This window comes from Falco peregrinus, chromosome 5, assembly GCF_023634155.1.
Source record: "Falco peregrinus isolate bFalPer1 chromosome 5, bFalPer1.pri, whole genome shotgun sequence".
Classification (NCBI taxonomy): Eukaryota; Metazoa; Chordata; class Aves; order Falconiformes; family Falconidae; genus Falco; species Falco peregrinus.
Window position 1 is genome coordinate 104410485 of NC_073725.1, and position 13627 is coordinate 104424111.

The window sequence follows — 13627 nt, forward strand, 5'->3', positions numbered from 1 at the left end:
AGGGATGCAGGACCTGTATAAACCACAACCAGTCATGTTTGATGCCAACTTTTTATTGTGCACGCTCACCAACCCTGGCTTTGAGGCTCAGCCGAGCTTTGCAGAGGATTTTGCACGCTGCAGCCACCCCAAGAGAGGCGGCACAGGAAAACCTGCCTAGCTGGATGCAGCCTCCTTGGAGACATCCCAGCAGCAGGGGAGCAGGGGACCGAAGCAGGACACAGGTCCCTGCGGTGCCTGGGGCTGGGACCTGGCTGTGCTCCTGTGCTGGCCCTGCCATAGGCAAACCCAGCTGTATCTTCTCTGGTGATGCTGAGGTGACAGTTATTAAACCAAACCCTTCTATGGCTGCTGCTTGTGCCTCGTGCACCGGGACCGGGGAGATGAGGTGCTGTGTCTGTGGTCCCCTGCGGGCACGTGCCCTCCACCCGTGCGCCCCAGCAGCCCTGCTGCCCTCCCCAGCCCTGGCAGAAGCCATGCCCCAGCCGGGAGGTTTATTTCCTGCGCCCGAGGCGGGCCATCAGCTCAGCGTTGGCGGCCGCCTTGGCCTGCAGCTCCTTCTCTCTGGCCAGGTCGAGCAGGATTTTCAATACATGGGTGGGGACATCAAGTGACAGGGACAGCTTTCTTGACTTTTTCCTGGGAGCAGGTCTCTTGGTGGCTGGGCTCATCGGCCAGGGCAATGCTTTTCTTGCTGATGCCTCTAGCAGTGGCAGGTTGGCTTTGTCCGGATGAGACCCTTCCCCGGAGCCGTGGTCACCCTTCCTCATCTCAGGGACACCTGGCAGCATCTCCTTAGCACCAGTGGCTTCCTGCTTCATCAGCTTGTCTCCGTCCCCCACTCGGGGGCCTGGTGGGAGCTGCTCGCTGCTCAGCCCCTTCCAGGCTCTCACTGGGGCTCCAAGGACCACCAGGAAGGTGAGCAGTATCCTGCAGTGCAGCGTGGCTGGGAGTGCCTGCGGGGACCACATGGCTGGTGCTGAGCATCACACCCCCCATCACACTGTCATGGCCCTGCAGCCCCCTGGACAAAATGCATCTCTGCCGGGGTGCCACACGCAGAGCCCCCCCGCTCCCTGCACCAGCTGGCCATGCCCAGTGCTGGGGGCTCGCCTCCCTTTTGGCCTTCAGTTTTCCACCCTGATTTTAATCTTTTTGCATGGGGTGGGGGGAGTTTTGGGGAGGCTGAAGGGGACATGGGAAGCAAATCAGCTGGGTATCCCCATCCTTTCCTGCAGCCCCTGGCCAGATGCCAGCTGTCCCCTTCATTTTACACCCTCCAGTCCTTTGCTACCCAGGGGAAGGGACATTCCTGCCTGGGGGGGTGGCTGCCCGGGGTCTGCCGCTGCTCCCTGGCCCGGACCTGCCCTTTGGCTGGGGAAGTGTGACGTGCCTGGGGTTTTGGGGCCAGGCGGACTGTGGGGCTTTCCTCCTCCCACGCTTTCCCCAGCAGATGCTGTCCCCTCACGGGGCTACCAGGCTCTCTGGAGCAAAAGCCACCCACCAGGAGGGATGTGAGCCAATTGACCTAAAATACACAGCGGGTCGGTGGCAATGAGGTGACAAGGGCACGAGTCTGGCCACGTGTGCTGAGTTGTGCTAAGCCTCAGCATCTTCCTTGACCCTGTCCCCCACCCTGGTCCCAGGGAGGGCCCTGGGGGATGCAGGGTTCTGTGCCACAGTGTGACGGGTCAGGATGCTGTGCAGTGGGGTGGGGGTCAGAGCAGGGGCAGGGGCAGTGCCTCACAAATCCTGCTGTATAGCTGCCTCTCCCCTGAATCAGTCACCCAGAGGGGTTTGCCCAGCTGGAAGGAGAGCAGTGAAAGGCATCCAACCTCCTACAACCCATCTCCGGGGTGGAACCCTTTGGAAAGTACCGGACTGGGCAGCTGGAGGCAGTTTAACTCACTGGGAAGCAGGTAATGAAAAGCATCCAACCCCCTGCAACCCACAGCTAAAAGCCCCCTGAAAAGCACCACCAAAGGCTGCAGCCTCACCATTTCCAGCAGGTCCTCGTCCCCTGGATTGGATGTTCAGCCAATGCTCCCAGCGTGTGCAGACCATGAACTGGGGGTTTGCCCTGCTCCCCGCCAAGCCCTGGCTCTTATCCTGCCCTCAGCTCCACCTCCGACCCACACAGGGGGTGACGGTGACATGCGGGGGGGGGGGGGGGGGGGGGGGGGGGCACACGACAGTGTTATTAATACATTTTGCCTAATAGCGGATGAAATCATCCTGGGCCATGGGTGGGTGTGTGACCCCTCGCATCTCCATCAACTGCATTTAGAGGGGATTCCTGGAACTTGGGGCAGCTCAGGCATAATTATTTCACATCTGACTCGCAAGATGGTTTTTCTCCATCTAACTGAGCCTTCCTGCTCCTGTCAGCTTTGGTTAATCACTTAAGGAAGGGAGAAAACACATATGCGTTATCACTACCGGCTGGCATCTGTGGCAATGGCAGTGAGTGCCAGCTCCGCAGGTGTTGTGCCACACGAGGCTCTTGGACATCTCCCAGTGCTGGTTGGCACTGTTGTCCTGATGGAGTCCCTGGCCCTGGCCAGCTGAGGGTTATATCTGGAGACACGTTGCCTCCCCACTGTGCCAACCCCAGCACGCTGCTTGGGCCCCTGGTTTGCAGCCAGCTGCACCAGTTCAACCAGGACATCACCGGTTTGCAGCCCACCTACAACCAGTCCTAATGGGATGCCACTGGTTTGCAGCCCAGCTGCACCAGTCCAGACTGTCCCAGTCCCTCTGCAGTGAGTAGCAGCCTATAGGCATTGGTGTGGGGTGAGCCCCACACAGAAGGGTTTTGCCCCAGAGTTCCCCCCCTAGGGGCTGTGGGAGCACCCAAGGGCTTTCAGGCCAGGCAGGCACCTGCATGAGATCAGTTGGTGGGTGCTCAGCCTGGAGGGCTGGCCAGGGTCAGCAGCCAGGGCACCCGGGGCTGGGGCTCAGACTGCTGGGGGTCTTGCCCACCCCCGTGGCCGCAGGATGACCTAACCCAGGGCAGCCTCCCCAGCAGTGGCAAGGGCAGGAAACAATGCCAGCTCTGTTCCTCCTCCCGGGGATGGCCAGGAACTCACACCCAACAGCCAAAATTAGCCAGTGGCACTGATTCACCCAGCACATCATGCAGTGCTGCAGCCTCACGTGTCGACACGTCACAGCCTGGCCACAGGGTCGTGGCCTAGCTTGCGTCAGTTGGGCACACACCGGGCACAGGGACGGAGCACTGGGGTCCCTGGGGGGGTGAGGACCCCCAGCTGGTGCAGCATTCAGCAGCTGGGAAGGGCATTCCAGCTAGGGTGGGCAGGGGGCATGCTTGGCTCAAGAGCTGGCCCCAAACTCCACGGGCACCTTTGGCAATGCATCAAGAAGTGTGGCATCTCCCCGCGAGCGCAGCTTTAATATCATTGGTACACATATACATTCACTGTATACAGATATACACAAAGAGCAGCGGTACGTATGGGTGCCACAAAGCCCACCCAGCAGCCTGCTCCAGGCCCCAAGGTGGGGGGAGGCAGGGGCTGCAGACCCCTGGAGCCAACATCGCTTTCATGAAGCCTTTGAGAGCGAGCACAGGCGAGCAGGAACCTCCTCTAACATAGCACCATCCTCAGGGTTTCCCCACTGGGCTGGGGGGTGCAGGAGAGCCCCCCTGGATTAGACAGATGTGCTGCTGGCGGGCATGCAAGCTGGAAGGTAGCACATGGAGAAAGCCTCTGGCCTCCCCACAGGTCTTTGCCAAACCACGGCAGCCACAAAAGGGGAACTGGGCCTCACTTGAGGTTAAGGTGAAATTTATTCAGATGGAGCTGGTTACGGGACTGGGGGTGGTGAGGGATGCCGTGCAGGGAGGCACTGCCTGGCCCACGGATGCAGGCAGCCTCCCCCAGCAGAGATCAGGGAGGAGTTGGGGGTGTGGGGGGTCCAGGGAAGGGGATGAGGATGTTAGATGAGAGGAGGGGAGGAGCCCAACCATGCCAATTCCCATCTCTGCTCCTGGGCTGCCACACAGGGGGCACGGGGCCAAGCACCATCTCATTGGCTGCAAATAAGTTAAAAATCAAACTGGGAACAGCCCGGGAAACTTCCAGGTGGGAAAGGGGGTTAAGAGCCTTGAAGAAGGGGGGTGTGTTCCCATTTAATATAAATTTCACCTTAATGGGCAATAAAACTGATATGAAAGGGAAAACCCACGAGCAGCAAAAAGACACGTTAGAAATAGCACCAGGTTCCTGCTGGGGACCGGTGGGCACGTGGCCCCCGCCACCGCGGGCAGCCCAGCCCTGGCTGAGGCAGCAGCAGGGCCCTGCCACCAGGCAGCCCTGCCTACCGAGACACTGCCCACACCTATGCCTTTGGCTGCCCTCCCGCCGTGCTGCTGGCAACGCCACGGGCATCTGCGGAGAGAAGCGAAGCGGTGTCAGAGTTGAGCAGGGGACCAGCATCGTTCCCCTGGCTCTGCATTGGCCGAGCCTGTGGCACCACGTAGGGATGCTGCCGGACCTGCTGGTGCCAGCAGCCATGCCATGCCATGCCATGCCTACCTGCCCCTGCACGCTGCCTGCAGCGCAGCTCGCACTCCTCCTTGCTGTCGAAGCGGTTGAGGTTACCCCGGCAGCCACTGTAGACAAAGGGCCGGCAGTCGGTGACTCTTTGGTTGTAGTACCACCGCAGTGTATAGCGCTGGCAGTCCCCCTCGTCCAGCGGCAGGCTGCAGGGCTCAGCTGTGGGGGGCAAATGGCAATGGTGAGGGTAGGCAGGAGCCGGCAGCACACCAGCGGTGGAGGCAGCCAGAGCCACTTGGCAGAGGAGGAGAAACCCCAGAAGGGGAAGGCAAGGGATGGTTCCCAACTGAGCATGGGCAGGGTTTGGCTGGAGGGGACATTCCCATGCCCTGCCCAAGTGCTGGGAGCGAGGGCAGGAGACGCAGCTCTGGGCAAGCCCTCCCCAAGGAGCAGCTCCTAGCAAAAGGTGGGAAGGAGGTGGCATGGGGATGTGATGACCACAGTGTCCCTTGGAAGGGTACCGGAGGGATCCTCCACATGCTACTGCTGCTGCTGGGGCTTCCCTGCTCCCCTGTGAGCTCTGGGATCCCCTCCTGTGGTTCATGACCAGGAGCACAGGAAACCTGCCAGGGCCAGCGGGTCCCACCAGCCCAGAGGGACAGCTTCTGTGAGGGGGAAGGAGCATGAGGTGTGCGCGGCGCAGTGCTGTGATGGGGAACGCACACCCCAGCTGGGTGCCAGCGAGAGGGCTGCGAATCCCAGATCCCCCCAGCCAGAGGGGGTGGGGACCAGCTGCCAGGCAGGATGTGGAGGCATCACCCCAGCAAAGCTCAGGCAGCCCCACAGTCACCCCTGCCAGCTCCATCCTCGGTGCCAGGTGGGCACAGGCAAGCTCACCATCCATTGAGGGCTGCTCCAAGCTGTCCATCTCCAGGACCTCATCATAGTCCTCTTCCTCTCCATACATGCTCTCATACTCGAGGTCATCTGTGTCAAGCATAACCGCCCTGTTTTGCCCTGGGAGACAGTGCCAGGCGTGAGCAGTCCTTGCTTCCCCCTCTGTCCTGCTCCCCCCAGCCATGGCCCCTGCTCTGCACGTGCCTGCACGCACACACGCTCCTTGCTGCCCTCTCCTCGCTCTTTAATTAAAGCCCCCTGGAACCGGCAGCATGGCCACCGATGGTGCAAGCAGGGACGTGACTGGCCACACACATGGAGCAGGGTAAAGGGGGATGGGGACTAAGAGCACAGGGATGACACTCACCCTCCTCTTCCTCAGTGTGTGACAACTTGAGCACAGGGACTTCGTGAGCACCGCCAGCAAGGAACGACTGTGTGGGGAAGAGCCCTGTGAGGGGAAAGGACACAGCACCGGCATCAGGGGGGAGGCGAGGAGGCCCAGGGTGCTTCCCCCAGCCTCCCAGGGGGAAAGTGCCCTGGCACTGCTGCAGCATACGGCTGGGGATGGGGGACCTGGGGATACCCCATCCTCTCTCTGCACTGCAGACCAGGGCTGCTGGGGGCTCCCAGAGGAGGAACAGATAGGAGGAGCTGCTGCTCAGTGAGACAGTGACTGCTGGGAGCCCAGCAGGGTGGGGATGGGGATGAAGATGGGCATGGGGAGCCCCAAGTGCCCATGGGGCCAGATCTTGTAGGTCCTCCAGGCTCTCCATCACCTGTTTGGCCATGCTCCCTCTCCTGGCGGACGCTTCTTCCTCCTCCCTGGACAGAGTGGAGGCTGCTCCTGGCCCGAGCCCCCCAGCCTCCTTGGAGAGAAAGCACCCACCTCATCCCAGCCCACCTCTTGCCTCCATCCCTCACCCCACCCTCCCCTTCAGCAGTACGGGCCACTGCAAGCCCACCTGCCCTGGCTCTGGCACTCAAGCATGGATGGGGTGCAGGACCCATGGTCCCTTCTCGATAGGCAGACCCTGGCAGCACCCAGATCCCATTGGCACCATCCCAAGCCAGATGCCCCTGGGGATCCCTGCTGCACCATCGCTTCTGCCACACACCATCCTTTCTCCCTGTGCATGGTCCCACTCATGCTGGTCCTCACTGAGGGGGTCCCAGAGGGTCCCAGACATCTCTAGTGTCCCCCAAACCAGCAGCACACCTGGGTGCTGGGCCCCTTCAGTGCCACACATGCGGGGCGGGGGCAGAAGCAGAGGGGTAGGAAGGGAGAGCCGCAACCTGAGTGCTCACGTGAATCCAGGCGCCGCGGGAAGTGGCCGCCGCAGGCTGTGGGAGAGACAGGGCTGGGGGTCAGGGGCAGTGGGGGCCAGACCCCCAGCCCCAGGGCAGTGGTGGGGGATGCTCACCACAGTGCTGGCTCATCTCCTGCCTGACGAAGGCACGGATCTCCTCCTCCTGCCACGCACACAGAGGGGCAAAGGACCGGCACCGCAATGGGGGACGGTGCAGTTAGAGAGGAGCAAAATCCCTTTTCCCAGGCCCCAGAGCCCAGAGGTGGGGGAAGTCCCTCCATCGGCAGCAGTGGGATGGATCCGGCACCCCTTCCCACCCCAGTGACCTGCTGGAAGCCTGTGCCGGCTCCCTTCTGGCTCCTTACCGTCATGCCCGGCTCCCCCTTCTCCCCATGGAGCCCCTGGGTGCCAGGACTGCCCTAGGGACAAGCAGAAGGGAGGTGGGAGGCTGGCCCCGGCTGGGGCTCTCCTAGGCAGGGCCAGGCACCCGCTCACCCACCTGCTCTCCTCTCTCACCAGGGATGCCAGGCACACCACGGGCCCCTGGCACCGACTGTCCAGGGGGCCCTCTCTCTCCCTGCAAAGGACACATGCTCAGGATCTGGCTGTGGGTCTGGAGCCTCTCTGCTCTCCCCAGTGCCATGGATGTGCTGTTTTCCCAGTCCCCACACCCTGGGGATGCCTGTGCAGGTAGGGATGGGGATAGGGATGCGGTTGGGGATGGGTCCAGCCCAGCCCCAGGACAAGCAGCGTTCCCAACCCCCCAGGCTCCCACCACCTGGACAAGGGAACACAAGGGAGGACCCCAGAGGCAGCGAGCTGACAGGGCAGGGACAGAGCTGGGACACGGCTCCTGACACCACCAACCCCTCACCCACTCCGGTGACAAGGCTCTCCCTTCCTCAACGCACCGAGGGGGACCAGCCACCCACAGCGCGGACTCACCTTCTGGCCCTGCATGCCCTCAGGACCTCGTGGGCCGACATTCCCTGGGGGCCCCGGCGGCCCAGGAGCACCATCACTACCCCGGGGACCAGGGCCACCGATAATGCCCGGGGCACCCTGCAGGAGAGCAAAGGGTGAGGCCAGGAGAGTCGGAGCCCCCAGCCCCAGAGCAGGTGCCACAGGCATCCTCTGACCCTGCAGCTGGGCACCCCTGAAGCACCAGAACCAGTGCCTTCTTGTAAAGAGTGGGAATTTGTTGCCACTTTTAGTTTAGTGACACAATTTAGAGCAGCACCAGATGGCTCTTCTGGGACTATCAGGCTCTGATGTGCTTCTGACCAAGGATGGATCCTGGCCCGGTGCAGTGGGGTGCAATGTAGACCGTCCCTTTCCAGCCTGCTCACCCGGTCTCCTTTCTCCCCCTGGTCTCCTTTGGCTCCCTGCTGCCCGTCGAAGCCCCGGTCGCCCTGTGAAGAGGAAGGGGCAGGCAGTGGGGGACAGGCAGTGGGGGACAGGCAGCATGGGGGCTGAGGTGCCAGCAGAGCTTTTCCCAGTGCCGTCCTGACATACCTTGGGTCCCATGAGCCCCTCCTTCCCAGGGATGCCCGGTGGTCCCGACAGACCCAGCTCTCCCTGGGGGACAAAGCAGATGTCTGTTAGCCACCAGCCGTGCATTCCCATCCCACACCAGTGTCAGCGTGGTGCTTACCGGCTCGCCTTTCCTCCCTAGCAGCCCTGAGCGCCCCGGGATCCCCGGCTCTCCCTACAGCAGGCAGGAGAGAGGCAGGGCGGTCAGTCCTGTGCCCCCTCAATGCTCACCCCAGAGCCGCAGGCAGAGGAGGGGACCCCATGCCCCTGCCACGGGGCTGAGGTCCAACCTCAGCCATGTCCCTGCTCCTGCTGGCTGGCAGAGGGGATCCAAAGGGCCGCAGCCTCCAGGCAGCATCCAGGCTCCTGTGGCACCCCGCGGGCACCCACTCACCTTCTCGCCCTTGTCCCCATCAAGGCCACAGGCGCCTTTCATGCCCCGATCACCCTGCGAGGATAAGGAGGGGAGTCACAGAGCCACACCAAGCCAGCACAGGTCCCGGCTGGGAGAGCACCAATGAACAGAGGGGCCAACCCACCTTGGGGCCACGCATGCCCAGGGGTCCCATGTCCCCCTTCTCCCCCCGGGCTCCGGGGATCCCATCACGGCCAGGCTGGCCCTACAAGAGAGCACACAGCATGACAGGGGTCTGCTCCTGCCCCGCAGCGGGGTGGCAGTGGCACCGAGACGTGGCTCCTCACCGGCTCGCCAGGCTCTCCTGATGCTCCGACCTCTCCCTGGGGAAGGCAAAGGCATCGTTCAGGGAAGGCGAGGGGGCTGGTGCCCCCAGCACCCCCCAGCACCCCAAGCAGTTGGGGGTGCCTAGCTCCTTACTTTTTGCCCACCAGGGCCACGTGCCCCAGGAAAGCCTGTGGAGCCCTTCTCGCCTTTCTCGCCCCTCACCCCCTGCAAGCAGAAAACCAGATCAACACAGGGCAAGAGGAAGAGCTCTGGCCATGGCATGGCCACAGCACAGCCATGGTGACCTCTGAGGCTGATTGCAGCAGCTCCTCTTGCTGGGGCGCCAAGCACCATGCCCGGGTGCCCAGAAGCACCAGCACATGGGGCACAGGGATGCCATCATGCCCTGGTCCCTCTGTCCATTGCCCTGTCAACAGCCCTCTGTAGTTCCCAACCCAGCAGCCCCCAGCCCCGCACAAGCCCCCAAGCCCTGTACCTTCTCTCCGGGCATGCCTTGCTCCCCCTTGTCCCCCTTGTCCCCTTCTGTGCCCTTCAGGCCACGCTCTCCCTGCAAAGAGGGAAATGCAGGGAGGGGTCAGCGGACAAGGAGATGCTCAGATACACATCAGGGTGGGGAGGACAGACCTCCCTGGGGTAGGGACACAGGGGTCTGTAGGTGGCTGAAGGAGAGGGGACAACATGCACTGCGAGGGAGGGTCCCTCAGTGGCAAGAAGACCCACACCCCAGCTCTTCTGGCAAGCAGAGGTGGGGGGAAGGCTGTCCTGTGCCACTCGGGCGGGAGAGGGGGTATGTGAGGAAAGCTGGGAGCTTTCCCAGCACAAGGCTGGGAGCTGCCATGTACCATGGGCAGGGCGGGCAGGGCCTTGGGGAGGGGATGTACAGGAGAGTCCCTGCCCATCAGGACAAGAGGGACGATGCAGAGAAGGGCAGGAAGGATGGGGACGGCTCTTACCGGCTCCCCCTTGCTGCCTCGGGCTCCAGCGAGCCCCTCCACCACCACAGTATCGCCCTGTACACCCAAAGAAGAGAGGTGGGGGTGAGCGGGGAGGTCAGCACTGCTGCCCTCTTCCTCCTGCTACCCCTGGCCCTGGGACTCACCTTGTCTCCTTTGGGCCCTGGGGCCCCAATGTCACCCTGTGAGGAAAGAGAGATGGTGAGACGCTGCAAGGATGCACGGTGGGGAGCAGGCAGCACCTCCCTGTGGACCCCAATCTCTGGGGATGCATCATTTGCTCACCCCCAGCTCAGCAGCCCCTAGAGTCCCTTACCTTGTCCCCACGCTCCCCCCGGTTCCCAGGCAAGCCCTGCAGGAGAGAAGAAGGGGGGAGGGGGTCAGGGAGGGTCCTGGACAGGGGTGCACCTGGGGAGTGGGGTATTTACCGCCGGCCCTCGATCCCCTTCTGGTCCTGGGCGCCCGTCTTCACCCTGCGAGAAGAAAGGGATGTGAGAAGGGAGTCTAGGATGGGGGCACCCCCAGCATCACCCCACCCCAGGGACAGGCACAGTTCTGGCTCGCCATCCCCTCAAGGCTGACACCGTGGGAATTCCCATCCCTGGTGGCGGGGACATGGGGGGCTGCGGTGGGAACACAGAGGGGTCATGGCAGTACCTACCCGTGGCCCTGGGTCTCCACGCTCGCCTCTGGCTCCTGGCAGCCCGGCCCCCGGCGCACCCTGCCAGGGGGAAGACAAGAGCTCATCCTTGTCCCTGCTGCCCACTGCTCCTCCCAGCTGTGCCACGTCCCCCCCCATGCCAGGGACACCCCACAGTCCCCACCACCTCTCTGTGTGCCTGATGCAGAGCAGGCTCCCGTGTGCCACCATCCAGAGTGGGCTCAGCATCCCCTGTGGGGTGGCTGAAGCAGGGACACCCCACGAGAGGAGCAGCCCCACACCCCTCATGCTGTAGGGCTGCCCCCTATCTTACCTTGTCACCCTTCAGGCCAGAAGCCCCTTGTACGCCCTAAAAGAAAAGACGGGGTGAGCAAGTCACAGAAGGCGATGCCAGGTGCCCTGCGAAGCATTTCTGGGGCTCCCACAGCGGCCCCCATGCCAGAGCCCCCCAGCAACCCCCAGCCCCAGGGGCCACAGGGTGCAGGGTGAGTCCCCGTCACCCTGCCCGAGCTGGTGGGGAGCCAGGGCAGAGCCTGTACCCCTGGGGATGCTGCGGCACTGGAGCCCCATACTTACTGCTGGCCCTGGGGGCCCCGTGGGTCCCGGTGGCCCGGGGGTGCCGTCTCTCCCGGGAAAGCCGATCAAACCCTGGGCAGGGAAACAGCGGTGAGTGAGCAAGGACTGTGCCTGGGAGGCAGTGGGGTTTGCAGGGACCCCACTGACACTGCCCAAGGGTCCAGGGTCACCAGGACCACTGAGGCCAGGTGCTGGCTGTAGCTTCTACCCTTTCTCCTGGGGGACCCGGCAGGCCAGGCTGCCCATTGTCCCCTCTCAGGCCTGGCTGTCCCGGTGTCCCAGCAATGCCTGCTAAGCCTGGGGGTCCTGGTAGTCCTGGCAAACCAGTGTCACCCTGGAGCAGGGATGAAAATTATGAAAACAGCCCCTCAGGAGCGTGCCTCTCCCTCATCCAGCCAAGGCAGGGCAGCACCCCAGCATTGGGGGTGTGGTGAGGGCCAGGGTGACGTGGCGACAGGGGTTACCTTCAAACCTGGAGGCCCATCCTGTCCTGGCGGCCCCTGCACACCAACACCTGGCGATCCCTGTGTGGTGGCAGAGAGCACGTGGCACATCCCCTGGCTGGTGGGCACAGCAGTGCCAGGGCACCATGCCACCAGGGGCAGCCCCCCAGGGCTGTGGAGTGTCTTTGGGGGCAGGGGACACACACCTTCTCCCCTTTGGCTCCAGAGGATCCCTTGGCTCCCTATGAAGACATGAAGCCATGAGGAAGGGCTAGGTGGTAGGTGACAAGGGTACAGGTCCCACTCCCTCGCAGCATCCACTGCCCCCAGCATCCACCCCCTGGCCCCCCATACGCCTCCTACTCACATCTTCCCCAGGATCTCCTGGCTCCCCGAATCGTCCTGGCTCCCCCTGGCAGGGGTGAAACAAGCAAAAAGCTGGGATATGTGATGGTGCACAGGGGCAGCAGCTGCAGCCAGTTCCCCCCCCACGCTGTGGCCAGGCAGCCAGGGAGCCCAGGGACCTCATGGCACCCTCCTTGCTGCCTCCCGGGGCAGCGCTCACCTTCTCGCCCTTGGGGCCCGGCAAGCCTCGGTCGCCCTTGGAGCCCTGCTTGGGGAGAGCAGCGTTAGGGGAGGGGGAGCCACAGGGCTGGCTCGCCCCCCAGAAGGCAGGGGGTGGTGGTAGGGGGATGAGGTTAATAGAGGGGACGAGGTTAAGGGGGTAACTCACGGGTTCTCCCAGCAGCACACCCTCCAGCAGCGCCGGCTCGCCCTGCAGTGACACATGGGTGTTCAGGCAAGCCCGCAATGGGTGCCAGCACCCTGTGGACCCCTGCCCACGCCACGCAGGGGTGGGGGTCCCCCCTGCCTTGCTCCCTGACTCCTTACCTTCTCGCCTTTGGCGCCAGGAGGGCCGGCGATGGCCTGGGGCACAGAGGAGAGAGAGGGCAGGTGAGTAGGGCTGCATGGGGATGCTCCCCCTCGTCCCAGCCCAGGAACACCCAGGGAAGCTCCCAGCTGCTGTGGAAGCAGCTCTGCACTCACCTGCCCTGGCACGCCGGCATCCCCTGGCTCTCCCTTGGGACCCACAGGGCCTGAAGGTCCCGGCACGCCCTGGCACAAGCAGCACAGCCCTCAGCCTCAGCTGCAGACACCCCAGGCTAAGCCCCACGGGGCTCACATTGGGATGGGATGGGGTGAGCAGCAACGTACCATCTTCCCAGGCATCCCTGCCTCGCCATCCTTCCCTGGCACGCCATCCCTGCCCGGCACACCTGGCTTCCCGCTCTCCCCCTGAGGGCAATAAGAGTGGGGCTGGGGTACAGGGGCCCTGCAACACCCCCAGGCAACCCCAAGTGTCCACACTGATGGCAGCCAGGCAGGGGCAGGGGACAACACACTCACCACTTGTCCTGGCAGCCCAGGAACACCCGGTGGGCCCTGCAAGGGAGACAAGCAGAAATCAAGTGGCAGCCCAGGCACCAGGAATGGCCAAGGGGCAGGTTGGGGCGAGAGATGTCTGCAAATACCTACCACTGGGCCCGGGGGACCAGGGGGGCCAGGCAGTCCCATGCTGCCCTGGGGACCAGGCAAGCCCTGCAATGGAAACAGCCACATTAGAGAGGGGATGGCATGCTGCCCTGGCACAGCCAGGACCTCGGCTGCCACCGCAGGAAGGTGCAGCGGCTGTGGGTGGGAGCTGGAAGGTTTTGGGGGGGCAGGCAGGTGCCAGCAGGGATGGCAGGAGTGCTCGCTCACCCGGATGCCAGAGCCAGGTTCCCCCGGATCGCCCTGTGAAGACAGTGCCTGCATCAGCCCCACCATCCCAACCCACCAGCCACCATGGTCACAGCCACATCCCCATGCCTGCCACGGGGCTGTTCCCCAGGGCTGGCTGGATCCATGAGGGTGGCCAGTCCAAAATGTTCCTCTGTCCAGCCCAGAATGTCCTGAAATGCCCCCGTCCCTCCAGCCCCCAAATCTGGCAAGGCCCTGCTTTCCTCTGCCCGGTCTGACGTGGCGATGCCA

General features: G+C 63.4%; 2 protein-coding genes across 15 annotated transcripts in view; both read right to left on the reverse strand.

Moving 5' to 3' along the window:
* Window positions 1–72: 72 nt before the first annotated feature.
* Window positions 73–1266, reverse strand: LOC114013772 (urocortin-3). Its single transcript, XM_027794948.2, has one exon. It carries the CDS (start codon window positions 969–971, stop codon window positions 495–497), a length of 477 nt encoding a protein of 158 aa, XP_027650749.1. The 5' UTR covers window positions 972–1266; the 3' UTR covers window positions 73–494.
* A 2125-nt stretch (window positions 1267–3391) lies between these two features.
* The window catches only part of COL7A1 (collagen type VII alpha 1 chain), a 31084-nt gene continuing 20848 nt past the window's right edge, over window positions 3392–13627 (reverse strand). For 2 of the 14 annotated variants that reach the window (XM_055804673.1, XM_055804672.1), the window contains exons 84-120: window positions 13358–13390; window positions 13133–13195; window positions 13004–13039; window positions 12812–12892; window positions 12644–12712; window positions 12488–12523; window positions 12330–12371; window positions 12162–12206; window positions 11964–12008; window positions 11803–11838; window positions 11618–11677; window positions 11362–11487; window positions 11154–11225; window positions 10891–10926; window positions 10578–10637; window positions 10345–10389; window positions 10233–10268; window positions 10063–10098; window positions 9917–9973; window positions 9439–9510; window positions 9096–9167; window positions 8963–8998; window positions 8800–8880; window positions 8655–8708; window positions 8382–8435; window positions 8243–8305; window positions 8077–8139; window positions 7673–7789; window positions 7227–7304; window positions 7093–7146; window positions 6842–6890; window positions 6714–6761; window positions 6197–6286; window positions 5785–5868; window positions 5418–5537; window positions 4560–4739; window positions 3392–4412 (exon numbers count right to left, since the gene is read on the reverse strand). In XM_055804673.1, the coding sequence (XP_055660648.1) occupies window positions 4363–4412; window positions 4560–4739; window positions 5418–5537; window positions 5785–5868; window positions 6197–6286; window positions 6714–6761; window positions 6842–6890; window positions 7093–7146; window positions 7227–7304; window positions 7673–7789; window positions 8077–8139; window positions 8243–8305; window positions 8382–8435; window positions 8655–8708; window positions 8800–8880; window positions 8963–8998; window positions 9096–9167; window positions 9439–9510; window positions 9917–9973; window positions 10063–10098; window positions 10233–10268; window positions 10345–10389; window positions 10578–10637; window positions 10891–10926; window positions 11154–11225; window positions 11362–11487; window positions 11618–11677; window positions 11803–11838; window positions 11964–12008; window positions 12162–12206; window positions 12330–12371; window positions 12488–12523; window positions 12644–12712; window positions 12812–12892; window positions 13004–13039; window positions 13133–13195; window positions 13358–13390 (2379 nt within the window). In that variant the 3' untranslated portion in view covers window positions 3392–4362. Of the gene's footprint in view, window positions 4413–4559; window positions 4740–5411; window positions 5538–5784; window positions 5869–6196; window positions 6287–6713; window positions 6762–6841; window positions 6891–7092; window positions 7147–7226; window positions 7305–7672; window positions 7790–8076; window positions 8140–8242; window positions 8306–8381; window positions 8436–8550; window positions 8709–8799; window positions 8881–8962; window positions 8999–9095; window positions 9168–9438; window positions 9511–9916; window positions 9974–10062; window positions 10099–10232; window positions 10269–10344; window positions 10390–10577; window positions 10638–10890; window positions 10927–11153; window positions 11226–11361; window positions 11488–11617; window positions 11678–11802; window positions 11839–11963; window positions 12009–12161; window positions 12207–12329; window positions 12372–12487; window positions 12524–12643; window positions 12713–12811; window positions 12893–13003; window positions 13040–13132; window positions 13196–13357; window positions 13391–13627 lie in introns of those variants that run through there. The other 12 variants (XM_055804676.1, XM_055804675.1, XM_055804674.1 and 9 more) reach the window with 12 other exon arrangements.

What these genes read in the sequence shown, in the direction of transcription:
- LOC114013772 (XM_027794948.2), bottom strand. Translation starts at nt 971, where the DNA reads ATGTGGTCCCCGCAGGCACTCCCAGCCACGCTGCACTGCAGGATACTG.